Here is a 26,709-nt window from a genome sequence, read left to right on the forward strand (position 1 = left end):
TGCTTCAGCTGTTGTTTATTGACATACAGGTAGGCTCTATAGCAACAGGCCCGGAGGCGGCTGCAGGAGTGGGGAAAATGGAAGATGGAGGCTGGAGTGTTTATCTGCAGGGACAGCTGAGTGGAGCAGAGACACAAGTGCACAAGGTGCAAATCGGGGAGGCTGAGGGGGTTGGAGAAGTAAGGGCCAGGGCCCGTCTGCTTAAACTGGAGCCAGTGCCCATGCCCTACGGTCCCTACTCTTGCTGGCCATCTCCTGACCCCAGGCCGGGCTGGGAGTTCTCTGGGTATCCATTTTCGAAGGAACTGAATAGAGTATACAAAGGAAGAGAAGCAGGAGCTGCCGCCCTCTGTGTTAAGCTTTGGGGCCTCCAGTCCCACACACTTCCTTCATCCCCTGCTTGGGTGGGCCACAGGATGGGCAGCCCAACTCTAGGCTACCTTATCCAAGCAGGGTCTTAAAAACAGCCATGTTTCACAGAGGCATTCATCTTCTTCCCTGGTGTCCCAGCCTACCAGTGCCACGCTACAGCCCCAAGTGAGCATTACAAGCATTGCTGGCCTAATGGATGGGTTGGGGGAAGGGGATGGGACAGGGGCTGGAGGAGGGGCTCTGGGGCCCATCATGGCACAGGCACTACACGCATGGTGTTGGTGAAGCCAGAGCCAGGGCGCCACCCAGTCAGTACAATGACCACATCTCCCTTCTTGAAGAAGCCTCGGGCCTTGCCTGGAGGAAGAGAAGAGAAGAGAGGTGGTGAGTAAAAGCCACGCCAGGCAGGTAGGCACCTGGGAGACTGCCCCACAGCCAGAGGTTGCAAGCAGGGCTGGCTGACCATTACTTCCTTACACCACAAGGTGGCGCCAGCCTCATAGCCCAGGCGAAGGGGATGTGGAGAGGCCCTGAGATTTCCTTATCACTCAGATGGTAGAGTTGGCAGGGACCTTCGGACATCATTCATTTTATACTCTAGATGGTGGAGAGCCTTGCCCGAGGTCAGAGCTAGCTGCTTGCTCTCATCCCATGACATCCTGCTCTTACACAGGGACAAAGGTCATATGAGTACATAGTCTGTGTGTGTGCGGCCCCACAGTGTAGGAGCTCTGGGCTAATTTTATAAACATCCTCAGTAATGAGCAAATGTAAGAGAAAGAACAGCCCTGACGATCCAAGATCTTTTGTTTTGGGCCCCAGACTGGATGATTGAGGAGAGGAACTAGGTTACTCAACTCCACAACCCCAAGGCTCCTCTTCCCTCCTGGGCTCAGCCCAGGACTTCAGAGTATGGGGATGGATGATCCAGAGAGAACAGTCCCAGTGAGGGCAGCTGGGGCTCTTGCACTCTAAGAGGCCAGTGCTCAAGCACCCTCCCATCCCTCTAGGCTCTAGCCCTTGCCCCCAGCCACGCACCAACATTCATGGCCAAGTTCACCCGGAGGTCCACGTCCTCAGCCCAGGCCTCCTGCACTGGGTCCTTACACACCACAGGGAAGATGCCACGGTACAGGTGGGCCTGGCGAGCTGTCTGGTGATTCCGGGTCACAGCAATGATGGGGGCCCGGGGGCGGTATCTGGCCACCTGGTGAGCAGACCTGAGATGGGATGGGGAATAGGCAGAAAAGACCATTAGTGTCCCAGGAGCCTCCCAAGAAGCCCTTTAGGGCCTTCAGTAACAGCTCACTCTAATCCAACTCACTATGCCAGCCTCAGGCTCTGGCCATTTCCACATCTGCTCCCAAGGTTGGGGCAGCCCCTAATCCTGTTATCGTCCCAGCATATAACTCCTCACAGCTATGCTATCCATTTGTCCTCTAGCCCTCCCCACAGGCAGGGCCCCAGGCTCATAGCAGTCCAGCATGGTCAGTCTCACCCACTTACCCCACACAGACCATTGTTGGCAGAACCCTCCCACCTCCTCTAAACTTGTCTGTTCTGGCATGAGGAGGAAACCCTGTCCAACCTCACCAGCACCCATTCCTCTCACTGTCAGCAACAGCTACAAGCCAGGCAGCATGTGAATAGCACCTGACTTTCAACATCTGTAAAGAAGAGGAGCAGAGCCCCACAGCCCCCCTGGGAATCTGTGATCCAAACCTTCCTCACTGTTGTGCCCTCTCCCCACCCCACATGGCCCCCAGCCCCTGGAAACAGGCCCAGCAACTAGGCTCTAGAGCCCTAGAGTCAAACCTGAGTAGCTAAGTGAGGCTTGGAAATCTGGGTGCTACCCAGGAGGCCAGAGCATGAGTCTGGAGTGTCCGTGTGGGAGGCTCTGCCTGTGAAGGCTCCCCTGGAGGGCTGGGGAGCCCCAGAAGGCCCGACGCCAGGTGCTGCCTTGAACACTGACACTACACTTGTAGTTGCACATGTGTCTCAGGAGCTGGGGAGGGGCTCGCAGGAGGAACTGGGCCCAGAAGGCAAGCCATGAGGACACTCAACAGGTGTCAGGGAACTTAAGCCATGTCACAGCAGAGAATGCCCCGCTTAAGGCCTGGCCTCCATACAAGGCTTTCAGAGAGTAGCAACTGCTGAAATCAGGACCAGCTGAGACTGAAATCCCAGAAGACTGGAGCTAAGAATAGCCAGAAAGCAAAGGCCAGACCTTCTCACAAAGGTCAATCCTAACGTTGGAGCTGTTTATCCTGAGCTTTCTGCTGAGAATCTGCACAGGTCTCGTGTCCCGCTTCCCCAGGCAGCCCCACCTGCTGCTCTCAGTGCATGAGGGCTGCCCGTCTGCTCCTCTCCCACCCTCCTCTGCCAGGAACCCTAGCCACCCTGTGGGCAGGGATGAGCAGCACACCCCCAGACTTGGGGATAACGCAGACTATCCCAGACTAGGAAGGGGTCCCAAGTCCTCAGCTTGGCTGCATGGCACCCCAGAGTGTCAGCAAGACAACACGGTGACCTTTCCTGAGCCAGAACCCACTCATCATTGGGGCTCAAAGACAGATGAGGACGGGTGCATCAACGAAACAGCATGTCAGCGAACAGCACTAATTTTCAAAACTGAACTTTTAAAAGAGCCCATAGTTACTGGAATAAGCAAAACTAATTGTCTTTTACTTTTTTAGAAGACCTGCTTTTAAATATCAAATAAACATTTGTAGTCAGTCTATCTGTAGTGACGCAGTTAAGTCTCCAGTTTGTCATGAGGGTAGAAACTTGCTTTGGATCCAAATGGCCCAACACGCCTTATGACAGCTGCCTGGAGTCCTGTCCTTCAGGCCCAGGGAAGGGGCTCTGCTCACTCCTGGATCCTGGCTTGGGGGAGCTCCTTCCCTGTAGGGTCCAGGTGGCAGGCAGAGGGGTCTTACCTTGGCTCAGCGCCACTGAGCACCGTTCAATGCACTGCTCCCAGGAACCCCAAGGAAAGGTGCCACTGAGCAGGGCATTCCCAGGGAGCCACTGCCACCTCCTACCTGCCAGACTTGGTGAGGACGATTATGGCCCCACTGCAGCACTTGAAGGAGGCCTCCACGGCGCCCACGGCGGCGGCTTCTGTAGGGTCACTGGTAATGGGCGCCAAGCGGCGGAGCTCCTCAAATAATTGCAAGTGGTAGATGGCGGCCTCTGCCTCACGGGCAATCTAGGGGAGCAACATCCGTCCAGAGGGACGAGAGGGGGACAGAGCTTTGTCAGAGCTGTGTCACAACGGGAGAGGGAAGGGAAGAGGCGCACAGACAGCTGGTGAGGAACATGTCCCCGGATGCAAAGGCCAAGAGGAGACCAATTACTGGAGGTCCTGAGCTGAGTAAGATCAAGACTCACAGGAACCAGTCCTTCACCAAGTGCCCGTGACACCTGCTGTGCCTACCACGCCGAAGGACCTTTGGTCCTGCCCTGCCTTAACCTCCCTGGCTGGCTCCCTGCAGATGAGACAAGAGGCCCTGAGTCCAGGTCCCAGGTGCAGGGCTGGGCCCTGGCTGTCTTCTAGAGCAGCTGGAGCAAGAAGCTGGTTATCCTAGAGTTACCTGCCCTCAGGGCCCTACCTGCCAGACTCCGTCAGAACTATCAAAGCTGCCGCTAAACAGTGATAAGAAGCCTGCACGCTGCCCATGGCCATGGCTTCCATGAGGTCTGTGGAGTGACTTGAGGCTCGCACAAGTTCTTCAAACAGCTTGCGGTGGAACATGGCTGCCTCAGCCTCACGAGCTATCTGCAAGGTTTAGGAGAGACGGGAGGCAAGGAAAAAGAAGGGAAAAAAACGAGAGACAACACATGGAAAGACAGAATGTGGAATTAATCAGAGAGGAAGGTAACCTTGGGTTAATTGGCTAAATCTGTCCTTCAGGCAGATGCAATGAGGCAGGGTGATGAAAGCTTAACTATTTAGGACCATGTGGAGAATTTTCAGCACCAAATGCTGCTGCTTCCCCTCCAATAGAGGGAAAATTGGATCCTCCATTCTGGAAGGATTTTTTGATGGGGGATCGTAGGGGTGGTGGTGGGGGGAGACAATATGGCAGCAGGCTCGAGTATCCTGACTCAGAAACATGTCCAGGCTGGGCCCACGCCACTCCCTGGCAGGACTTGGCCACACTGCCTCATGACACAGCTTAGAGGAAGGAACAGGCCCTCTCTCCTCACATGGCTGTCTAGTTACCCCAGGTCTCCCTGTCCAGCTTCCATGCACACATGGAGTGCTGCCTTAGCTTCAAGCGAGGATGCTATGAGCCTTTCCCGTGGCCTGCCACGGAAATGCATGGAGCAGCGCTGGAAAGCTGGGGTCAGACAAAGCCAAAACCATGTGGCTTTACCGCATTCTAAGCAGGATGGTGGGAAACTGGCAGCCTAATGAGGGGTAGACTGACCAGCCATGTGATGAGACAGATGCCTGTGGAAGCACGCAGGCAAGTTTAACAAGATATCTGATTAAAATCTAATGATTAAAACAGTCATAAGAAAGGCACCGAGTTATTTACAGACCAACTACTCAGACCAACAGCAAGAATTAGAAAGAAAATTTAAGATTATTATTAAGGATTATAAGGCAATTATCAGCAACTTAGAGAATGATGGGTGAGGGAATAAGTAACAGCATCTCATTAATTTGACAGTAATAAGCAGATGTGTGGCAGGATTTACTAGGTTAAAGGTTTTCTTTCTGTAAGAATAGAATGCATGCAGCCCAAAGGAGAGGGGACATGAACAGGAACAGAACCATACCTGGTACTGCCTGGCCCTAGTCATGGGTCATTAACTGCATCAATTAGACACAGGGGAAAGCAGTTAAGAGGAGAGGCTGTTGTGGTCTAGGGATGTGGAAAGGAGAGGCCAGCACCACCTGGCCCAGACCCCATAACTTATCTTCTGAGCACCACCATGCAATCCAAGCCTTGCAGTTCTAAGACGTGTTTCTTCACAGGAAAGATCAGGGTATGGAAAAATGGACATGGAATTGAGAGCCCAGAGCCTGATTCTCAGTCTCTGACCCCAGTGAGGGCTCCACATGGATATGTGGGCCTATCTCCTGCTAGACAAAGCACTACATTGCAGGAGAGAACAGTGACTTAGGAGTCAGGAGATCTGGGTTCAAATTCAGGCTTTAGTATCATGTAACCCTCATCTATAAATTGGGGTGACATCTATCTCACAGAAGTTATGAAGCTTACATCAATCTACAGAGGGACTTACCAGACACTTAATAACAGCAGTGAATAGTTAATGCTAAGGCTACAATTAAACATATCCCATCTAATTCATTTTACAGATAAGGCCTTGAAAGCTGAACTGATTTGCCAAAAGATACATAAAGTCCCTAAGTCTACGTGGTTTTATCGTTTAGTAAATCAGGTCAAGGTCACTATCCCACCTCTGAAGCCATTAGGCCACACAACTAAGAAAATCAGAGGGGGGATGTGTGGAGACACTCATAAACAACAGCCGCCACTCTAGAAGTGGCGGGGTCAAGGTCCACTGTCTCCTGGGAGAGAAAAGACACTTTCCTGCACTGGGGCAGTCATGAGAACAAGCCCAGAGGTCCCGAGCATCCGAAGAGCAATCACGTTGCAGAGAAGCTGGCCTATCAGCCAGGCCAGGGTACTCAGCCATCCTGGGGACAGGGAGCGGTCTCTACCATTTCCTTATGGGGTAGTCCACCAAGGATGCTGAGGACAGCCCAGAAGACATCAGTAGTTAAGGTGTCTCTGTTCACCACTGACAAAGTGTTTAGTTACAAATGACACGTCTTCTCCGGAAGCCATGTAAGTCTAATAATTGGACACATAGAAAGGGAAGGAGGAAAGAAAGAAAACCTAGTGCAGAGGTCCCTTTTGGGGGGTTGTTTTAAATTTGGTGGAATGCAAGGGCGTCACAAAGGACAGGGGGTCCTGTGTTGGCTGGAAAGGGAAGAGGAAGGTTGAAGAAAAACTACTTCAGAGCAAGAGGCAAGCTCACTGAGCTGTACGTGATAAACAGTGAGCCAGGACGACTGTGGGAAAGTTCATCTGCAGCACTCATTTTCCCAGGGATAAGAAACCCTCATAACTGATGCCTCCATTAACTCTTTAGTAAGCTCTAGAACAGAAGCAGATAGGGCAGAGGGACCAAGCCTCAAGCCCTGAGAGGCAGCCAGGTGGTAGGACACAGCCGAACAGAAGAGCCTTGAAAAGCTAGCTCCCTGCAGGAGAGAAAAGTCACCTCCAGATGCTCTCACTCCAGGGCCAGCCAGGATCAGCCATCTTCCCACCTATCTCTATTTGTGGACCTGTCGCCATCACTTACACCCCACTTTTTAGTCTGGGGAGTGTGCAACAGCTCAGCAAAGCAGGTCCCACTGCAGGCCCCATGCAAGACCAGCTCATGGTCCACTGAGCACAGGCAACAGCCTCCAGCGCAGGCCCAGAGGCCCCTGTGGGGGAAGCACCTGTCTTTGGGACAGGTGGGGAATCAAAATGAAAGCCAGGGGCCGGTCCTGTGGCTGAGTGGTTAAGTTCCCACGCTCAGCTTTGGTGGCCAAGGGTCTCACTGGTTCCGATACTGGGTGCGGACATGGCATTGCTCATCAGGACATGCTGAGGTGGCATCCCACATGCCACAACTAGAAGGACCCACAACTAAAAAAAATAAAGAACTCTGCACTGGAGGGATTTGGGGAGAAAAAAAAAAAAAAAGATTGGCAACGGCTGTTAGCTCAGGTGCCTATCTTTAAAAAAAAAAAAAACAGACAGAAAGCCAAACAAAGAGGACAGCTGGGATCAGGAGCCCTTGACCTTTTCCAGAATAGGGGAGAGCTACTCAGGTCCTCTGGGCTGTCCAGAGGAAGAGATACAAGTATCCCAGTACTTCAGCCAAGGGAAGGACTCACAACCCTGAAGCTACGAATGAACAGGGCTATCGTGTGATGAAGGAGGACACCTCCAGAACAGAAGGAAACAGGGGACGTGGTGTGGGCAGGGAAGGTAGAACAGAAAAAACAAGACACCCCTTGCCCAGCACACCCCTCCTCACTCTTCTTGTTGTCACTTGGAGACTGCGTGTGCAGAAACCTAAATGGTGTTGCTCTGTACCAGAGCGTGCCTCCATCCCAGCCCCAGCCTGAGCTCGGGGAGATGCGCAGGCCCTGAGAACTCACCAGGTGCTGCATGCGAACAGCCTCCAGAGGGTAGTCCCCTTTGGCGGTCTCTCCAGACAGCATGATGCAGTCGGCTCCGTCCAAGACTGCATTGGCCACATCACTGCCCTCGGCCCGGGTGGGACGGGGCTTCTTGATCATGCTCTCCAGCATCTGGGAGGGGACAGAGCATTAGTGAGACATGGCCTGGGCTATCTTCATAGATGAAGGACTGCAAGCTGACTCCCCAGATAGTGTGTGTGCAGAGAGTATAGCTTTGTGTGGGTGCATGGGGTGGGGGAAGGGGATATATGTACGTGCGTATGTGTGTGTATGACGTGGAGCAGAGTCCACAGGAAGAGACCAGTTTGTGGTCTAAACTTTTAGCCCACAAAAGTTTCCCATGAAAGCACACATACTCAGGGAGAGGCACATGCCTGTGTGGCGCAGATGACAGGCTTCCCAGCTCGGTTGCACCGCCCAATCATCATCTTCTGAGCAAGGAAGACCTTCTCTGCAGGAATCTCAATGCCTAGATCACCACGAGCCACCATGATCCCATCGCTGGCTTCCAGGATCTCATCAAACCTGACAGAGAAAGTGGAAAGAGAGATATTTATAAGGAACAGGGGCCACAAGTATGGTGATGCAAAGGATGTTTTGCTGAGATTCTCTGACTTAGCTGTCCTTGCACCAGGACAGCCATCTATGAGGTCATCACGGGTGCATGGAGGTGGTGGGGTGTACCAGCCCCCTAAAGTGGGACAACAGTTCTGCTTGCTGGGCTCTCAGCACCAGTATGGATACTTCATTGGGGTGAAAGGGCAAGGTCCCCCCAAAGTCCCATGGGCTCATTTCCTCTCAATCTATATTGTATGACGCCCCTCTTAAGGTGTCTACCATTTCCACTCCTGTCAGCACTTCCAAGGCAGAAAGAAAACCCAAGGCCTGCTAATTGCTCCTGACATGAAGGTCCATGGCTTCTTCCAGCCAAGGACACTTGAGAGCTGCTCCTTCAGGTGGTTGCTTCTAACTTGCTGAAGGCAAGAGGACACATGGCTTTGCCTAGCCTGGGGCTTAGGTCAGCTAGCACCCATGGCTTATCAGGATGGTAGAGGGAGGACCCCAAATTGCCTGGTACAAAGGACATCTAAATGAAGCTAAGGATAGCAAGGTTATGACAGTGACTAGTGCTGCTCCTCCCACCCTCCCCACGCACACACCTAAACCACATGAGTAGTTCTGGAGTTTCGGCAGCACTGAGTTCTGTTTCCAGTAGGGAGCCAAAGAGGAACAGACGTCATCAACCTGGCTATACTCATTTGGCTCTACCTGGTGAGCTCTGGGAGGTGGTGAAGCTGAGCTGGGACAATCTGGACCTAGGGAGAATGGCATGCTTTCCTCTGGGAAGCTGATACCACGCCCAAGCTAGCCCAATCGTCAAGCCAGCTGCTTTCTTAGTGAAGACCAAGAGGCCATAAGCTTCAGTCTCAACACTAGGCCCTGAGCTTCCACATGGCTCCCAAGTGAGGGGGCCCTTTCCTCAAAGCCTGCTGTCTTCCCTCTTGGTGGTTCCCCCATGCCAGGCAACATAGCACAAGGGCTCCTGATCCTGTGAGCAGTGACCCTGTTCTCTCTAATGCTGGTCCCTGGGCCTACGGAACGATGTCAAGATGCTGGCATCCCAATCACCTAGGAATCTTTGGTTTATTTTTAAATACCAATGCCTTCCACTCCCCTTCTTAAGATACTCTAATTCAGTGGGTCAGGAATAAACACTAGTGTCTGTATCCTGAAGGGCAGGCAGCCAGGTTTGGAACTAGATATTCATAGGATGCATCTTGCTCTTCAGAGAGATGGGTTGGGGCTGAAAGAGGTGGGGGACAGGCAGGGGACTTACCTCCGAACTCCCTCATGATTCTCAATTTTGCTGATTATCTTGATGTTCTTTCCTTTATCTCCAAGGACCTTCCTGACTGCATGGACATCAGATGCCTTGCGGATGAAAGACGCAAACACCATATCTACATCCTGCTCTACCCCAAACTTCAGATCCTGGATGTCCTTTTCTGACACAGCAGGCAGGTCCACAGCAGCCCCAGGGAGGTTCACACCCTTCTTGCTGCCCAAGGAGCCACCGTTCTCCACCTCGGTCACCAGGAAGTCAGGACCTGTGCGAAATGGAGCAGGTAGGAGAGACGGAGCAATGAGGGCATGCGCCCTGAACAGGAAGTAGGCTCTCTCCAGCACAGTGAACAGGGAAGTAGCAGATGATGGGCTCTGGAGCCATACTGCCCAAATTCAAATCACAATCCCACTAACTATGTAACCTTGAGCAAGTCAATTAACTTCTCTGGGCCTCAGTTTCCTCACCTGTTAAATAGGGATAATAAGTACTCATCAGGTTGTTTTAAAGTTTAAACAAATTATCATGTAAAATGCTTAGAATAGTGCCTGGCACTTAAATATTAGGTCTCATTCCCATGCACGCTGGAGGCCTGTACATATCATTCTGAGGGATGGAAGAAGGAAGCAGAAAGCGAAAAGCAGTGGAGATGCTCCCCAAGAGCACAATCAAGCTGGAATGAAGTCTGCTTTTAAGAATAAGGAGTTATAAAAGGAATTCCTGAGCATATAAAGACTCAATATTGCTGCCAGCTAAAAATGCTTCCTATCTTCCTTATGTTGAAGAACTGTAGAGATGGGAGCCGGCTTTAGACAACTAGACCCTGACTCCTGTAACGTACCTTTCTCCTTCACCTGCAGAGAAATAAGTCCATCATCCACGTAGATCTTGCTGCCCACATCCACCACCTTGCAAATATTCTTGTAGTCCAGCCACAGGACCTTCTCGTCACACTTTTCCATGTAGGCATTATCTAGAGTGATCTTCAGAGTGGCTCCTTTCTTCAGCTCCACCTCTGCAGTGCCGCTCTACAGTGAAGAGAGAAAGCCGCGAGTGGAAATGCAGAGGCCAGGCCCTCCTGGCAAGAACAGAAAAGCTCCTTCCTCCAGGGAACAATGCTCAAACCTCAGGTCGAAGTAACACTAAAGCTTTTCCTTTGGAAATAAATGATCATATCATCTAACTTGGTATATTTCAAGGAAATAACCTAAGAAAAACCTACAATGTTTTAGTTATGCTGCTTACTGATAGGAGAAAAGAGATAAAGAAATTGCTCCCCAAAGTTAGAGACTTGGAAGTGGGTTTTTAGAGAAACAAAGATTATTTCTGACAGTAGTTCTTAGCAAAATAGATCAAATCAACAGTTTTTACAGTGAGGAAGGAAACTCTCATTTATAGACCTAAACACTGAGGAACACGGCTTTCAAAGGGCAGAGACTGCTGAGGTTGTCTCTGCGGCACCCTGCCTCCTGTGCCCTCCCTCTAGCTTCTCCCCAGGATACTCACGCCCTTGATAAGCCCAGTTCGAATTTCAGGTCCTTTAGTGTCCAGGGCCACAGCAACCGGCCGGTAGAGAATGGGGTCAGAAGCAAAGCTTTCTGTGGCTGTGCGCACGTTCTTGATGGTCTCTGCATGGTACTAGGGGAAAGGAGGGAAGGTGATGAGCAACCTCCCACACACTAGGATCTAGTGCTGAAGCTAATCACTCAGGAAGGACCTGTGGATGTTCTAGACCCCCACCTCCGTCTAGTCTCAGCACCGTCTGTTCACTGAGCACCCTCTACCAGCTTATTTCAACCTCCTCAGCTTCCGCCCTCTTCTGCCACAGCACTAACTCACTCTAAGGGCAAATCTATGAGACTTTTCATAATACTGCCACCAAAACCCATTAAATGTGTCGGTGTAAACATGTCTCAACATAAAAGAAGCATGTGTCCCTCCGGCTGTTCTCTTTTCCCTAAGATTCATCAAACACTCTCAGCAAATAAAGCAGGCAACTGGAGTAGAACACCCAGCTCACGTCTGGATAATATTGGTCTGGCAATCAGTGTCAGCTTCTGAGAGATTTGGTAATTCTGCATTTTTCCTCTATTGTTTCCAACTACAATTCAAACTCAAAGTTATTAACTTAAGCTAACAGTGGCCGAGTTGAATAACCCACTGCTAAGGTCGCACAGGCGTGGTTTTCCCAATCACTTTCTAGAGTCTGATTAGAGACGGAAGTGGGGTAGAGAGAGGTGGGAATATGCCTTTCTCTGAACTAATTGCCCTTTGCTATTTCTCACTTGCAATAAATCCTGGCTTCAATCGTCTCTCTAAATCCCTTTCTCTTTTTCCATTTGCCATTGCCATTTGACTCAAAGCCAAGACGTCAAAAGTTCTTAGACAGTGTAATCAGTATGACTTTGCTGATAATGGACAGCCAATTCAGCACTTGTGGGCCTTGTCCTTTAACTATCACTGTCCACGAGAACAGCACCTGCAAGGAGGAGGCTGGTGGGGAGCTGGCACCAGAGGTTAATCTCCAAGCATGGCATTACCTAAAGATCTTCAGCTTCCAATTCTAGGAATACTCTATAATGAGGACCGCTGGCTCGTTCCGTTGAGGTAGAGGTCCTTACCGTCAGTTATGAGAATTTCTTTCTATTGCTGATTTGCAGTAAAAATAGTACTGAATATAGAAATAATTTGAAGGAATGGGTGTTGAATATTGTCAAATGCCTTTTGCTCCGATTTGATGTGAGGAGTAAAAGAATACATGAAATGCTTAGAACACAGATGAGCACATAATTATTTAATAAATGTTACCTATTATGATCATCTTCTTCTATTAGACTGACCACTCTATTTAATCCCAGTGTGAACTTTGTGTTCCTAGAATAAAATTTACTTGGTCATGGGTCATGAAATTCCTTTGATACGCTCCTGGATCTGGACTGTTAAATTTTATTCATGCTTTCTAAGTCACACTGGTCTAGTGTACTAACTTAGTACTAACCTGTCTGGTTTGGATACTATCCTTGTCTCATGTTAGCATCAGGGTATGTTGGTTTCAAAGAACATACTGGGAAGATTTCTAGACTTCTCTAGGCTCTGGACCAGCATAACAAAGGATTTAAGTATTCCTTGATGGGGAGACATAATTCAGCCATCAAAATCATTTGGGTCTGGTATTCTGAGCAGAGCTAGATCTTATAATCATTTTTCAATTTCTTAAGGCTGATAGTCTATTTACATTTTCTACTTCTTGGGAAATAGTCAATTTCACCTCAACTTATAGGGCTGAAGGTATAAGTCTTTTTATAACTTTTGAACTCTCTTCTAATGTATAGGGAATATTCCCTCTCCTATTTAGTGTTTTTGTGCATCCTTAATTCTTGACCAGGCCTCCAGGGAGTTTGTTTTACTGTGTTGTTGTTGTTGTTTTACTCCCAAAGAACCAGCTCTTGCCTTAATTTGTCAAATTTACTTTCTACCACATTATGCTATGTTTTTAAATCAATTTCTTTCCTTCACCCTTTTAAGGTTTAGTATTTTCCCCTAGTGTTTTGAGTTAAATATTTATTTCATTTACTTTCAGACTTCTGCTTCCTGAGAAGTGCATTTAAGTCTATAAGTTTTCTCATTACTAGGTTAGACTTTGTTCTTAATTTTCACAAAAAAGGTCAGAGAATGCAGTCTATATAATTTCTACTTTACGGAACTTGAGGGTTTCTGAGCGGCCTACTATATGAGCATTTTAAATAAAACATGCATTTTTGGTCTTGGAGAGGTAAAATCATATATTATACATAAGCCAATTAGAGTATTAGGCATTATTTTATCCACTTCCTCTATATTGTCATCTGCTGGTATATCTCTGGGAGGTGCACTGAAGTCTTTCACTATGGCTGTGGTTTTGTTGGATGTTACCAGGTGGTAAAGAATTCTATCAACCAATGCTGTCCTTGTGGAAGGTTCTAAATTTAGGTTGGTTAAAAGTCAGTATTTCTGGCCAACATGGCATTATGTGACCACCCATTCAAGAGAAACACATCTTGCCTACGTGAACTGCCAAGAGTGGGGACTGGAGACACTGTGGCAAAGCTGTCGCAAGATCAGATGCAAACAGTGGATGTCTCTCTGTCAGAGGGAGGGAGAAGACAATTCCAACGCTCTGCTTACAAGATTATTTACAATTGTCAAGATCAGAAAACCATGTCCCAGCTGCTAGTGAAAGGTGCATATGAAGTGAGGGCCCTGAGACGCAGTCAAACTAAAGCTGTGTACATTATATAATACTAGGACAATCTCAGATCAGTGTCCAAAACCCCGATCCCAGGGACAAGACAACTTCACATGGTCAAAAGCCTCAAAAGAAACCCATAAAAGAGAATTGTTTTTTTTAATCTCAATTCTAATCTTGGAATAAGAGTTAAAGCATAGATAATCTCCAAATGCTTCTTGTAGTTAAAAAAAAAAATCCCTGAGCCAGCCCCCCTCCAGCAGGTGCAGCAGATCCCCTTGCCATTTCAGGGCTGTGTGGTGTTACTTTACTGGATGGAAGAAGGGGTAAAGCCTAGTAAAAGGTCAATTTCTTAAAATCTATTTCTGCTCCTTTGCCTGCACACAGAAGACCCTGGCACACTCTAGTAGCAGGCACCAATACTGAACCGATCTTCTCTGAGGTCTTCAGCTCTCTTTGGGCTAAGCTAACACTTGCAGTAATCCCTAGTGACTCCTGCCGAGGACCCTTTGGAAAATTACAGAATGTCCTCACAGATGTGTGTCTTAATCTGCCAGAGATGCCTGCTGAGCACAGTTCCTCTGAGCTTGGTCAGGCCCCCATGACATTTGGAGGCCTGCTGCCTGCCAGGCCATAGGCTGTTTATGGAACATGGGTTAAGGAACCTCTGATGAAGAGTCTCAAGTTTCCAGAAAGGAGAAATTCACCTCTTAGATTGCACTTCCTGAGCTTTTATTTTTAGTCTAAACTTCACACTAACTTCCAAATGCCAGAGGGCAACCCCTCAACGACTTGACCTTACAGGGTAGCGTTTTCCTTATTCTGAACAGGAAATACATAAGTCAAGAGTTGGGGAAGTCTGCCTCACCCATTACTCCTCTATCAATGCTAATATAAAACCCCTGTAGGGATGAATGGCCTATGGTTGAGCCTGAAGGTTTTTGAAAGGCATTGTTCCGCAGGGAGCCCCACACACCTCAAAATAAGTTTGTTCTCACCTTGGGAACAGAAGTAGGAATGGAGCACTTCTCAATAGCTGTCACCTGGTCCCTGGGTAAGGCTCTCCACAGGTGAAGTCAGCTCATAAACAGCCCCAGTACTAATACATTCCTACAAGGCTCCCTCCTGGGGAAGTGTGCTGACTTTATTTTAATAGACCAGACCCCTTAGGAAGAGATTGTCTGGGAACACAAAGTTCATGAAGTGGGATATTATGCCAGATGGTGTTAATGCATTAGACTCAGTCCTTAACTTGCAAGAGTGGAAACCCCTCTCCTGGACCTGCCTAGTTATCTTGGGTCTAAACTAGGCCAGAATCAGTCTGCAGGGTGACCTTTTGGTTCATCGCTGCAATGTGAGCTATTACAGAAACCCTGGGCTGGAGTGTCAAGCCCTATGGCCAGGATACCTAACGGATTAGAGTAGAACGCTTCCACACTTTCCTTTCCTTTGTGAGGCCAACGGTAGCACAGGTGTGTGGGAGAACCATGGCCAATGATAAAGTAGGTCTTCTTTGCTTAGGAATTAGGAAGACTTGGCCAGTTGAGATGGCAGGACAGGGGGGAAGGAGAGTAGGGGTGGGCTAGTGAAAACAATCTTCCCATTGGCTGTAAACCCCAGACTCCTTCTTGCCTGGTCCACTGTGGCTACATGAATACTGCATTCCCACCGTTTCCTATAAGCCATCCCAGTAGCCAAACTCTCCAGCTGAGGCTCACCTCGTGAGTTCCATGAGAGAAGTTCAGACGAGCCACATTCATTCCAGACTTAATCATCTCCTTCAATGTTTCCACCGATCGGGAAGCTGGGCCTAGCAAAAAAAAAAAAAAAAAAAAAAAAAGTTTTAAGGCCGTAAGTGTTAATTATTCAAAGTAGGAATAACACTTTAAGTTGAAAGAACTCTTGATATTTTATTTTTTCCCCTAAATTCTTCCTGCCAAACTGCTCAAAATTCTTTCAAAAGCATATATATGGCTATTATTGTGCTAGCCCACTTTCTTGATTTAGGAGGACACTTCTATTTCCTTCAAATTCTACAGGCTTCCATCTAATTAGGAAAGCCTAGGTAAGACTTGGCCAGCCCTCTTTGCTCTCCCTGAAGCCCAGACAGATGTCCAAACACAGAATCCTGGTTGCACAGAGCATGTCAAAAGGATCTTTCCTCTCTCAGATGTTTCTACAAAAATCTGCTAAGGAAGACATCCTCTAAATTTTGTATCCTTTACTAAAGCATACTAATTCTTTATTGCAATTTCCTATGACTTGAATTTCCACAAGAATCTGTAGCATCTCGCTTAGCACCCAGGTTTGCTACATTTAGTCTTTTCAGGAGAGAAAAGATCACTGTGAAGCCCTTGTTTGGGGGGGGGGGGGGGGGGGGGGGCCTGGCACACCTACTCACCAATAGTACAAATGATGCCAGTGTTCCGGGCCGTGATGGGTGGAGAATCAATGTCCAGGCGGCACATGTGCTCCAGGAATGTGTCAGCCATGGCCGCATGCAGCTGCTGGGTCTGAATGAAGGCAGTACCGGCATCACTATGAGGCTTCGACATGGCTTCTGAGGTCCTGGGTCCAGGGGAACTGAAGAGAGAGTGATCAGTCTGAGAAGCCTGGGGTGGTTAATACACCGCTTGGCACAGGAGGCTGTTTCCTCCTTACACATTAACTCAATAAGCACGCTTTGTGCACAAGCCACAGGGATCCCCACCATGCGCTGGCTATGTGGGTGCTCCTCAAGTCGGGCAAAGGGCTCACACGACTGTGAGCAAGTAGAAAGGACCTCAGAGAACAAGTTAAAACCTTGTACCAAATGCATGTACTTCCCAGGTGTCCAGTGTAAGCAGACCTCCCTCACACTGAGCTAATAACGACCTTGACAGCTTTCCCACTAATCCTATAGATAACATCATTTTACATGAACTGAAGGAGTTCCCTCAAAAGGCAGCTGTAACCAATCTTCCAGTGATGCAAGTTTTTTACCTTGGAAAATCTAGATCTTTGTATGGAAAGTTGTCTCAAAGCTACAAACCTCTCATACGGGCTGGGGCACTGAACACCACTTCTTAACAATCCCCACCCACACCCAAAGTGCTTATCCTGGCTCTAGAGACAACCACCATCCAAGCTCCTAGCTCCAATCCTCCAAGCTCCCAAGTCCGAGGTTTTCACTAACCCAGAACACCACAGAAATTCATTTCTCAACTTACTTTAGGCCCAAGAGTAGGTCCCAGCCCACTGACAGGCAATAAAAACCAGTCCCTGGACAGGAAGCAAAGTCCAGCCAGAACCCTGAATGCAAAATCTTTCACCCCAGGAGTCTAACTAAAAACCACATTTACTTTTGGTCAGGAGGACTTTAGGACGTGCAAAGCAATGTGCATACAACCAAGGATAACCACAAACGCACTGGTCTAGTTCTAAAATTCTTATAACTACGTTAACAGGACACTTGCAACATGAGGAAGTCTTGCTCGTCAAATCTTTTCCCCAAAGGATTGTCTGATGGACCATCCTGATTCCCTTTCTAAGTCTGACAAGTACACTACCTCCAGCAACAAAGATCATTTGTTCCAGGTAATTAACCAGCCCAGGTCACAATCCTGACAACTGCCCTGACCCTTGCTTGTCTTCATTACTGACTTATTTGCTTAACTTCATTACTAACAACTAAACTCACTCAGCCGGCTAGTTAGGTGATTAGAGACAAAGACTTGAGAAGTTTCTACAGTGTGTGAAAAACCATCAGGTAAAGGATGTGAGCCAGAAGCTTGACACTCCTCATCAGAAGGCTTCAAGGAAGTTCCTTCCTCAAGTTCTCATAGCAAAAGCTACTCCTCCTAAAACCCTTGAGCCTAGACGCTTCAGCCCAGCCTCAGGAACAAGCCCCTCTCTAGCCCTGCCCCACTTCCTCCTAAATCTCAGGGCTTCAAATCCAGGTACCCCATACATATAACCCTTACTCTTTCTCCTCCTCCATCCTTGACTCTGTGGCCCCTCTGGGTGGCTCAAGTAGAGCGTGCATCTACCCATCTCTGCAATCTTCAAGAACTCCGGTAAAAGGCCAAGAAGCTCTGTGACCAGTTGTGAGCAAAGCTTCTGTCAGCTATTGAAAACTGATGGCTATGAGTCCTTAAGTATAGACTCTAAAACTTTTTAAAAAAGGGAAATAAGATACCAGCTAACTATTCCACATGGGAAATGCACTGTTCCTTTCAATGTGCATGTCCCAACTCCCTACCCAATGCATACCAGATAGCAAAATGAAAATGTCAACCCTCTCCTCCATGACCTATGTAGTTTTGTATCTCTTAGCATCCACTACCTGGAGGTATTCCAGTGTTTGTTCAATGAACTTTCAGTGGATCTTAATGCCTCTTCATCAAAATGAAAGTTATACCTCTGCTCCCCCTACCTCCCCAAATCTAAGGAACTTCTGAATTACTGACAGGACGGCCTGGGCAGCCAGGGTCCCTTTACTCACACTCATCATGGAGGCAGGGCTTCAGAGCACCCAGTTGGACTTAGGTAAGTCTGGCTGTTAAGGGAACATTACTCAAGAGATGGTAGCAAGTGGCACACCAAGCCAACTGGAACACGTGGGCCTTGCTGTGGCCTCCAAGTAGAGAGTCATCCAGTCTGAGGACTGTGTCATAGACAAAAGACCTGACTGAGGGTGTGGGAGTAACTAACCCCACTCTTTTTAAAAATCATCAGCCGGTTCTTCTCTAGACCTGAGACATTAGGGTCTCCTTGCAAAGACCTGGCTGGGGCCACTGATTATCAGGTCATACCTTGTGCTCTCTGGGCTTGGGCTTCCGGTGGTGACTTTATGCTCTTTTTTTGGCTCAGGGTCGCTCCTTGGCCCCACTTGCAAAGACCGGTCGGAGCTGAGCAAGGTTTGCCCTGTAGAACTGTACAAGGATTAAGGTAAAAGCTGAGTGTAACTAAAGCTCTTTGAGGTAACGGAGAAATTACTTTAATAACCAGGAATCCAGGTGGTACTGCTCCTAGAGATTCAGCTATGTTACCAAAAAACCCCAGAGAAGCCTCCCAAGAAAATACCAAGAAACTGATAATAGAAAACTCACAGGTGAAAGTGAGTTCTTACTGGCTTCTCTGCACTGGTTTATCCCCTCCCACTGTACCCAAAGACTGCCTTCTCTCTCAAGTCTCTTTAAACCTGTGATTTACTAACATTTCACTACTCATTCTATAAAAGAACTTGGTCCCTCGCCTTTTTTGGGGGGAAGCGACACTAAATAGACATACATAAAAGGACTGGAAGGATATCTACCAAGTATTAACAGCATGTCATCCAGGTGGTAGGATTACAGCAAAAGTTTTTTTTTAAACTGTGTTTACCTGCTTTAAAAAAAAAAATGTTTTTTTTAAGATTTTATTTTTCTCCCCAAAGCCCCCCGTACATAGTTGTGTATTTTTAGTTGTGGGTCCTTCTATTGTGGCATGTGGGATGCCGCCTCAATGTGGCTTGATGAGTGGTGCCACGTCCGCAACCAGGATCCGAACCAGCGAAACCCTGGGCCGCCAAAGCAGAGCCCATGAACTTAACCACTTGGCCAAGGGGCTGGCCCCAAAAGTTTTTCTTCTCTTTATTAATGAATGGACTGATATGAAATACTTTATAATAAGAAAAATTACAAGTGTCTCTCTTCTAAAAATGATATATTTACAAGCACCCTGATAAGACTGTTGGAATTAAAACAAATGTGAAGCTCCCAGTTCCATTAGTCAACTGCTGCTCTATGCACTTCTGGAATACATGTTTAAATGTGGCAGATGCAAAATATGCCATCTCAGGCCCTAGGTCACAAATATACTGCAGGATAGTTTCACTGGCTTAAGGTCAACCTTGATCCATTCAGAACCTCAAAGTAAAAAAAAAAAAAAAGTTAACACAGTCCTTAGGACAATGCTATGCCCAAAACCTGTTAGTTATGTGCCCAAATCCAGCAAATTTTCCCGTTTAGTCTGCCCTCAAGCTTCAAAGCAAAATCTTTGTGACAAAGATGTTCTAGTCCAGAAGGGCTGCCTCTGGGATCAGGAGACGCCATTAGAAGATATAATTACATTGGGCTCAAACACAAACCCCATTTCACCATCTTGAATTAAATCTGAAGTCTACAAGCTCTGATCTTTTGCTCACCCAGGCTATTAAGTACAAAAATAACAAATGAAAATTTGTTTGGCATTTGAGTGGATTTACACACCAGCAATCAAAAAGTTTGCTTGTCAGCAAGTCTGCCCAGACTCCAAGAAGATCTCATCATGTCCTTAAAGCCCTCCACCAAACCAGAGACCTGTCTCATCCAGGGGCCACCAACTGGTCTCTCTCCCCTCAGGCTCTGCCCTGGGGTCAGAGGACGCTCCTGCCTCTTTTCTGAGCACAAGCTGCCCATCCCACCAACCACCTACCTACAGTTCTGACTTAATCACTGTCTGGACTCTCCCTCTCCCGGCCCCAGGAGAGCAGCCTCAGCCCCCGTTTCTCAGAGCAGGCCTCTGGGAAGAGCTCCCCTCCCTTGCGCTGGCCGCCTGGACAGTGCCTGCCTGGACATGCGGCCCAACCCGTGCCAGTCTGACTCACTCCTGCACCCTCCTCTCCGGGAGGCAGACATGCAAAGCCAACCTCCTGCCAGCAGTGGAAGCCCGGTGGATCCACTGACGGTGCCAAACGCAGTGCCCAGGTACAGAAGCCTTATTCTGGAGCCTGAGCCCCTGCAGTAGGATCTTCCCCAGGGCCATTTCTCCTCTGTGAGAAATGAGATACCATCAGACGCCCTAGTGCAGGCTGACGGGCTGGAACAGGCAGCCACACTCAGCTCCAGGCACCCTATTCCCACCTTTCCTTTCATCTCAAGCAGCTCCTGGTTCTCTAAAACTATAGTTTTGTTTGTGCCAAACACAATTCTTTGCCAGTCTTCAGGAACCAGGGGTTGAAAATTATATATAAAAATACTCAACATGCCACTCAGAGCCAATACTCTTGGCAGGTTATGCTGGGAAAGATTCATGCTTCACCAATTCCATCTTGCACAAAGGCCCAAATCATTCTGCCCTAGTAAACCAGCCTGGCCTATGAGGCTGCATCTACATAAGCCTATTTTTAACCAGCCAGGCCTCTCTGCACCAATTTTGCTCTGATGCCAACGACTGTGTTCCTCGCTCTGACATCAATTTGCTACACACACCTCCAAGTCTCTAAGCCAGCATGAAGGCTTTTCAATTCCCCAAATCTTCAGAATTCCAGCATCCAGTAGAAAGTGTGTGTCACAATACGCTGGACCCTGACCCTGCATCCAGTCCAGCCTGCTTTCTAGCTCTCTTCCTACATGATGGAGCAGTGAAATATAATTCTCAATACTGGCCCTCATCTATGAGAGCGACAAGACCAAAATGGGTGCTGGAACAGCCACAGAACCTAGGAAGGTCTGGAGTAGATCCTGATCCGCACAAATAAAAGGAGCTCACTTAAAGGTTCAGGTAAAATTCCCTTGCTCTTCTATTTATTCAGGGCTAGAACTAGTGACTTCAACTTTCTAAGCAGGAGCCTAAGGTCCTATTTCAAACTCGAGTGGAACAGGGCACAAAAGCTGACACTTGGGTTGACCCCCAAAAGGGAGTCCCAAGTCAGAGAAACCTCCATGTCCTCAGATGCCAAGGATTTCCTGGTTTGATGACAGATGCTCAGAGCAGAGAACTGGTTTCAGCCTGAAGGAGGAAGTTTGGATGAACCTTTTCTTCCGCTGTGTCACTCCTTACTAGGCTTAAAAACATGGGGCAGTGCTTCAGGACGTGATATGCATACTCTGGAAGCAGCAAGGACTCGGACCCTGGTTTATGGCCTCAGCAAAATGAGGCGTTGGCTCAGCATTTAAGGCTATGATGCAGGACGGAGAGGAAGGGAAACACTAACTAGGTCCAAGCACTGACCTAGTTAGCATGGACTAGTCTTCCTACAGTGACCTTTACAGGTTTGTCTCTATTTTGTTTTGAACTTAAAGAAATATTAACATCTGTATTTCCACCACCCAGAGCTCATTAGTATTTAGCCAGATTTTCTTTAGACTTAAACAATTACAATTCATACAGTTCATTTTTCCTCCATCCCCAGGTCCCTCCAACCCTTCTACACCCTGTCATGAACTTTGATACCCACCCACCATCATGAATTGCATCCTTCTATTTAAGTGTCTATATACGGAACCCCATGACATTGTTTTTTTTAAAATGTCCTAGGTAGTATACTCTACAAACATCGTCGAACTGGCTTTTTCACTCCACACATTTAAGATCCATCCAGTTGGTATATGGATCTACTTAATTCACGTGAACTCCTATACTAATCCACTGTAGGACTAGACTACTTATTTATGTATTCCCTTGCTGGATGGCCCTCTGCCCTCCACTAAACCGATTTTTTCCCTATTAATCAATTCTATAACAACCCTCCCTGTACATGTCTCCTTGTGCAGGTGTGAGCTTCTGCATATTCAAAAATGGAATTCCTGGGTCACAGGGTATGTTTATTTTCTATTTTACTAAATACTGCTGATATACTCCCCAAAATGGTTATATCCATTTACACCAATCAGTAATGTGAGTTCTTGCCTTCCCACACCTTTGTCAATACTTGATACTATCAGACTTTTAAAATGTTTGCCCATCTGATGCGTGACATTTGTTAATCTGCTCTGTAATGTAATAAAAGAGGGATATCAGGATAGTCTTGTTTTCAAAGTCTCTACTTCCCTACCTCTTAACCAGATCAAAACCCTAGGACTCCTCCAAAATGTACATGGTTATGTCTCAAATACCACGAGAGACTCAGCTGACTAATTCTTTGGCACTCATCACCAGAGACAGGGGAAACACCAGCTGTCTAAAGTTAAATAAGTATTATTTGTAGGTTAAAAGGTGTTTAAACAGATGGTGCTCCTTTGGAGAATTTTTTGACTGCATCAGCTAAGGTGGTCCATACTCCAAAATACTATGACCAGCAAGTTCAGTGCCCTATCATAGCTGGTCTTGGCATCTCCTCTAACACAGCCCCTACCTGACTTCCAAAACAGTGAGCTAGCATCAGGAAAGGGAGGCTTAGAGCTGCCCAGGAGCTTTGCCTATGACATAAGTGCGGGAGGCAAGTCTCAGAGGCCACCAGAGGTACTGCAGCCTGGCTCTCCCTCCTACGTGCAGACTGGCACATTCCGATCACTGCAGGGGTGGGGTTGCACTGCTTGGTGGCCCAGCCAACCTCCCCTCTTGGGCTGAGCAGTCATACCAGGACAAAGTATGATGGTATTAAGAAAGGTCTTCATTTTGCTCTATTCCTATCTGTGCCAGAAATGATCCCTAAAGTGATGATTCAAGGTCCTATAAGACCTTTTACCAAGTAAATCACTTATTCATTTCATAAGATCCTCAACAAGGTGGGAAGAAAACTGCTCACCCGGACAACTCTCTCTTGCAGTGTACCAGTCAACTGGGATCTGACTGTGGATATTTGGAAGGATTCAGAAATAAAGAGAATGTCAAATGAGTCATTTCCTCCTACCTTGATCTCAGTCTTAACTCTTGGCCAAAATAACACACCCTGAGGTGCCTTCATAAAAGCTGAAGCAAAATAAATAGAAACCCATGTAGTGTGAGTTTATACTGCAAGAGTTGCATTTTTTCTACCTTCCTGTTCAGTTATTTCCTCATTTCTTCCATTGCCTCAATATTAAGAAATGAATAGCTTGAAGAAATAAAATGCCTTTTCCTGTGCCCCTCATATTAATGTCACAACATTCAAGGCACAGAAGAAACTGCCATAGGGTGCTAACTCTGTTTAGTGTCACAGCTACCAAATGTGCCAAGTCACTATGAGTGCATTTCTTAAAGACCCAATAATCCTCTTTGTTGAACTATAAATTCAACACTAAAATTTACTTCTAACATAGTGCTTAAAATGAGAGTTGCTGTACTAGACAGGAAGAGACTGATGTCCACACAGTCTGGCTCAAGCCCAGTAACCCAGAAATTAGCTCAAGGACATTCTTTTAAGTCATCATTATTCATGTACATACGGCCCCCATCCCACCAGGCCTGCCATGACCACTGCAGAAGGCTCACCCTGGCCTGCGGCCCTGCCATGCTGCACCTCAGCTCCTAGGGCAGTAGAGAGCCTGGGGACCTGGATCAACCGTTTTTCACTTAGTTGACACATTTTTTAACTGGGGGAACTGCATGCTTCATTATCTGACTCACTGAAAGGGGAAAGGGGACTTTTTAAACCTTCATAGACCACAATGCAGGTTTCCACTCACCCAACTAAGAGAATTTTCTGAAAAGCCAATAAATTCAAAGGTTGAGTCATCCTCTCCACGGAGCTTCCCTGCCTCCTCCCCTACCCCCACCCACCTGGTGATAGCTTACATACTTTTCCCCCTCAGAACATCCCACTGTATTCCCAACAGCATCCTCAGGCAACCAGAGATCAAATTATTTGCTAACAATGCTGCGGGGTGGGGGTGGGGGTGGCGCCTGACCTAGGCGCTCCTCTGTACCCTAGGAAGAGACCACACCCTCAGTATAGCCTACAGGGGGCTACTGTGCCTGACTCCAATCCTAACCTCATTTACCAGCTGGCTGAGAAAATCCTAGAAACCCACCTGAACAGATGGGAATGGAATGTGAAGAGTTCGGGTAGCAAGTTTGTTTCCACTCTTAGAGCCAAACATCAAAGGCTGAAATCACCCCCCTCCTTGCCTTCCTTTGTCTAGAGGTCCCATTCTCAGGAGACCAAAGAGCCCCTGTTGCAAGTGGAGAGTTGCAAAGTAACAGTATTAGTTACTTTGTAAACACTGTACCAAGATCCCTGAAGGGACTGGTCTCCAGGAGATGTCTGGTATTTAGAGATCCTGACTCCCAAAGATTAACTACAAGTATGTGTTTGGGGATGGCCTGTAGAAGATGAGCCCTCAGGCTCAATTAGGGGTTAAGTAATTGTGCTCGGCGGCCAAAAGAATATATTTGGAGGCATTTCTTCTGGACATCTCACTAGAGATTAGACACTGCACTGAGCGTTTAACATATATACATGTAGGTGTGTATAGTGACCAATCCTTTCAACAATCAGGAGAACGTTCCTCCCAGTTTACACACGGTAAACTGAGGTCCTGAGGCTGAATTCCCTCCATCATTCGCGTCAGCATGTTAATGAGTCAAATCTAATTCTGAAAGCCTGTTTACCACTTGCCAATGCGTGGATCTTAATTAGGCTCACTTGCACTGGAGAGGACCAATGTGCTGGGTTTGAAGAATATAGGTAAGATGCCAAATGGGATGCCTTTCCACGACTGGGCTCTTAAATAACCTTCAAGACTGGTGGTAGCCTCCTGTCCCCCTCACCCCAAGCCCTCGTTCCCCAGGAGGAAGCACGTACCTTCCTCACAGCACTTACCAGTAATAACTTTTGCGTCCGTTGCTTAGACTGTGAGCTCCGTCACATTCTAGTCATCCGGGTCTCCACCCCCCTTCCCCAAACAGCTCTTGGCACACACAGAATCTTTATTGAGTAAATGAGAATGCGGGGGCGCCAAGCCGTCGACATATTTCTTCTCTCCCCACAACCCGCTCCCTCCCCGTCCCATGGCCTCCGCGTTCTACAGTCGGGGCGCATCTGTTAAGCAATATGAAACAGAGGCGAGGAGCCGGGGAGCGCCCCGAAGGAGGCTCGGTGCCACATGCGCTGGCTTGTCGTGCGGGAGGTGAAGCTTGTCCCGTAACCGGCCGCTAGGCCAGTCGTCCGGCGGGGTGGGACTGGGTGGGGCGAGGCGGGTCCCAGGCGCTGACTGCTACGTGCATCCCCGCCGGGGCGGGATGGAGCCCCGTGAGCCCCTGGGAACGAGCGCGGCGCCGCGGCCACCCCACCGAATCCGGGGCGGCACAAAAGCGGAAGGCGCTGCAGGAGCAGCCACACTTTCTTCCCTGCAGCGGGGAAGGGGAAGGGCAAGGGTTACGTAACCCTCCAGCAGCACCCAGGCCGCACAGGAGCCTGCGCTGCCCGTCTGCAGACCACTGCAATTCGGGTGGTGACCCCGGGACTCTAGGATAGCAAAGACTAGGAGGCCGTGACGGAGTGCGCGGGTTGGACTGAGATGAGAGACGAGGGGGAGGGGGCGGGGGGAGCAGGCGGACGTGACCAGAACCGCGCGAACGCGGGAGCAGAGGAGAGGGATGCGGAGGCGCGGACGTGACCAGATGGAGCGAGAGGGGGAGGGGGGAACCCAGGCACGAATGGGGGAAGGGGTGAGCACGAGGAGGGGACAGGGACGCGGGAAGAGTGGACGGTACCTGAACGTGGAGGGACTGGTGAGGGGAGCTAGAGAAGGAGTTTCAAGAAGAAATTACAAAGAAAGCATCAGAATGAGGGGGACACCGACAGGCTGAAGACGAGGGAGCGAATGGAACAGTATTAAGGGGTAAGGGGAGGAGACGAGCATGGGAGCAGAAGGAGGAGGGAAAAGAGGGAAGAGAGGAAGGAATCGCATTAGGAGGAAATACGGGAAGGAGGACGAGGATGGAACCAGATGAGGGAGGGAGAAGGAGGCGAGGGTGGGACCAGAATGGAGGGACGGATCGGGAGAGGAAAGGGGATGGCCGACCCATCTGACCTGGGAAGAAACGGGAGCTGGGGGCTTGGAGTAGCAGGCCCTAGGCGCGGGCACCCCTTCTCCTCTCTCCCGACCTCAACCCGGTCCCAGATGCCCAGGACTCGGCGCCGCCCAGGGATGGGCGTCCTGAGGAGTGAGCAGGCGGACGGGATTCCGCACTAGCCGAGTGGACAGGGCCTCGGCGGGGACGTTGGGCCCAGCCTCTCCCTTGCTCACCTCCGGCGTGGTCCGGCTCTGGCTGCGCGGCTCCTGCAAACAGGTCGGACGTCTAGCGGCGCTGCGCTCGAGTGCGGAGAGCCGCCGCCTCAGCCTCAAGGTTATCCCGCTGCAGAGCCGCCGCAATCCCTCCGCC

The 26,709-nt window shown here is 48.6% G+C and overlaps 1 protein-coding gene across 4 annotated transcripts; it reads right to left on the reverse strand.

Moving 5' to 3' along the window:
• On the reverse strand, window positions 1–26,709 carry LOC124235376 (pyruvate kinase PKM). Of its 4 annotated transcripts, none has more exons than XM_046653239.1 (11): window positions 26,574–26,709; window positions 16,082–16,263; window positions 15,399–15,490; window positions 10,962–11,093; window positions 10,297–10,483; window positions 9,450–9,720; window positions 7,987–8,137; window positions 7,571–7,723; window positions 3,417–3,583; window positions 1,411–1,592; window positions 1–729 (listed from the first exon to the last, which is right to left on the reverse strand). In XM_046653239.1, the coding sequence occupies exons 2-11, from the start codon at window positions 16,233–16,235 to the stop codon at window positions 623–625; spliced, it is 1,596 nt and encodes a 531-aa protein (XP_046509195.1). In that variant the 5' UTR covers window positions 16,236–16,263; window positions 26,574–26,709; the 3' UTR covers window positions 1–622. The 4 variants fall into 4 exon arrangements, with proteins under 4 accessions (XP_046509195.1, XP_046509194.1, XP_046509197.1 ...); XM_046653238.1 differs by lacking the exon at window positions 3,417–3,583 and adding an exon at window positions 3,987–4,153; XM_046653241.1 differs by lacking the exon at window positions 26,574–26,709 and adding an exon at window positions 18,474–18,593.

This window comes from Equus quagga, chromosome 2 (genome assembly GCF_021613505.1).
Source record: "Equus quagga isolate Etosha38 chromosome 2, UCLA_HA_Equagga_1.0, whole genome shotgun sequence".
NCBI classification, from domain to species: domain Eukaryota; kingdom Metazoa; phylum Chordata; class Mammalia; order Perissodactyla; family Equidae; genus Equus; species Equus quagga.

Bases quoted from the DNA above. Each gene is read 5' to 3' on its own strand.
- LOC124235376 (XM_046653239.1), bottom strand. From the start codon at position 16,235: ATGTCGAAGCCTCATAGTGATGCCGGTACTGCCTTCATTCAGACCCAG. The intron at 3,584-7,570 runs GTGAGTTCTCAG...TTGCTCCCCTAG, and splicing joins CTGTTCGCATGCAGCACCTG to ATTGCCCGTGAGGCAGAGGC. The intron at 1,593-3,416 runs GTAGGAGGTGGC...ATCCCATCTCAG, and splicing joins GTCCTCACCAAGTCTGGCAG to GTCTGCTCACCAGGTGGCCA.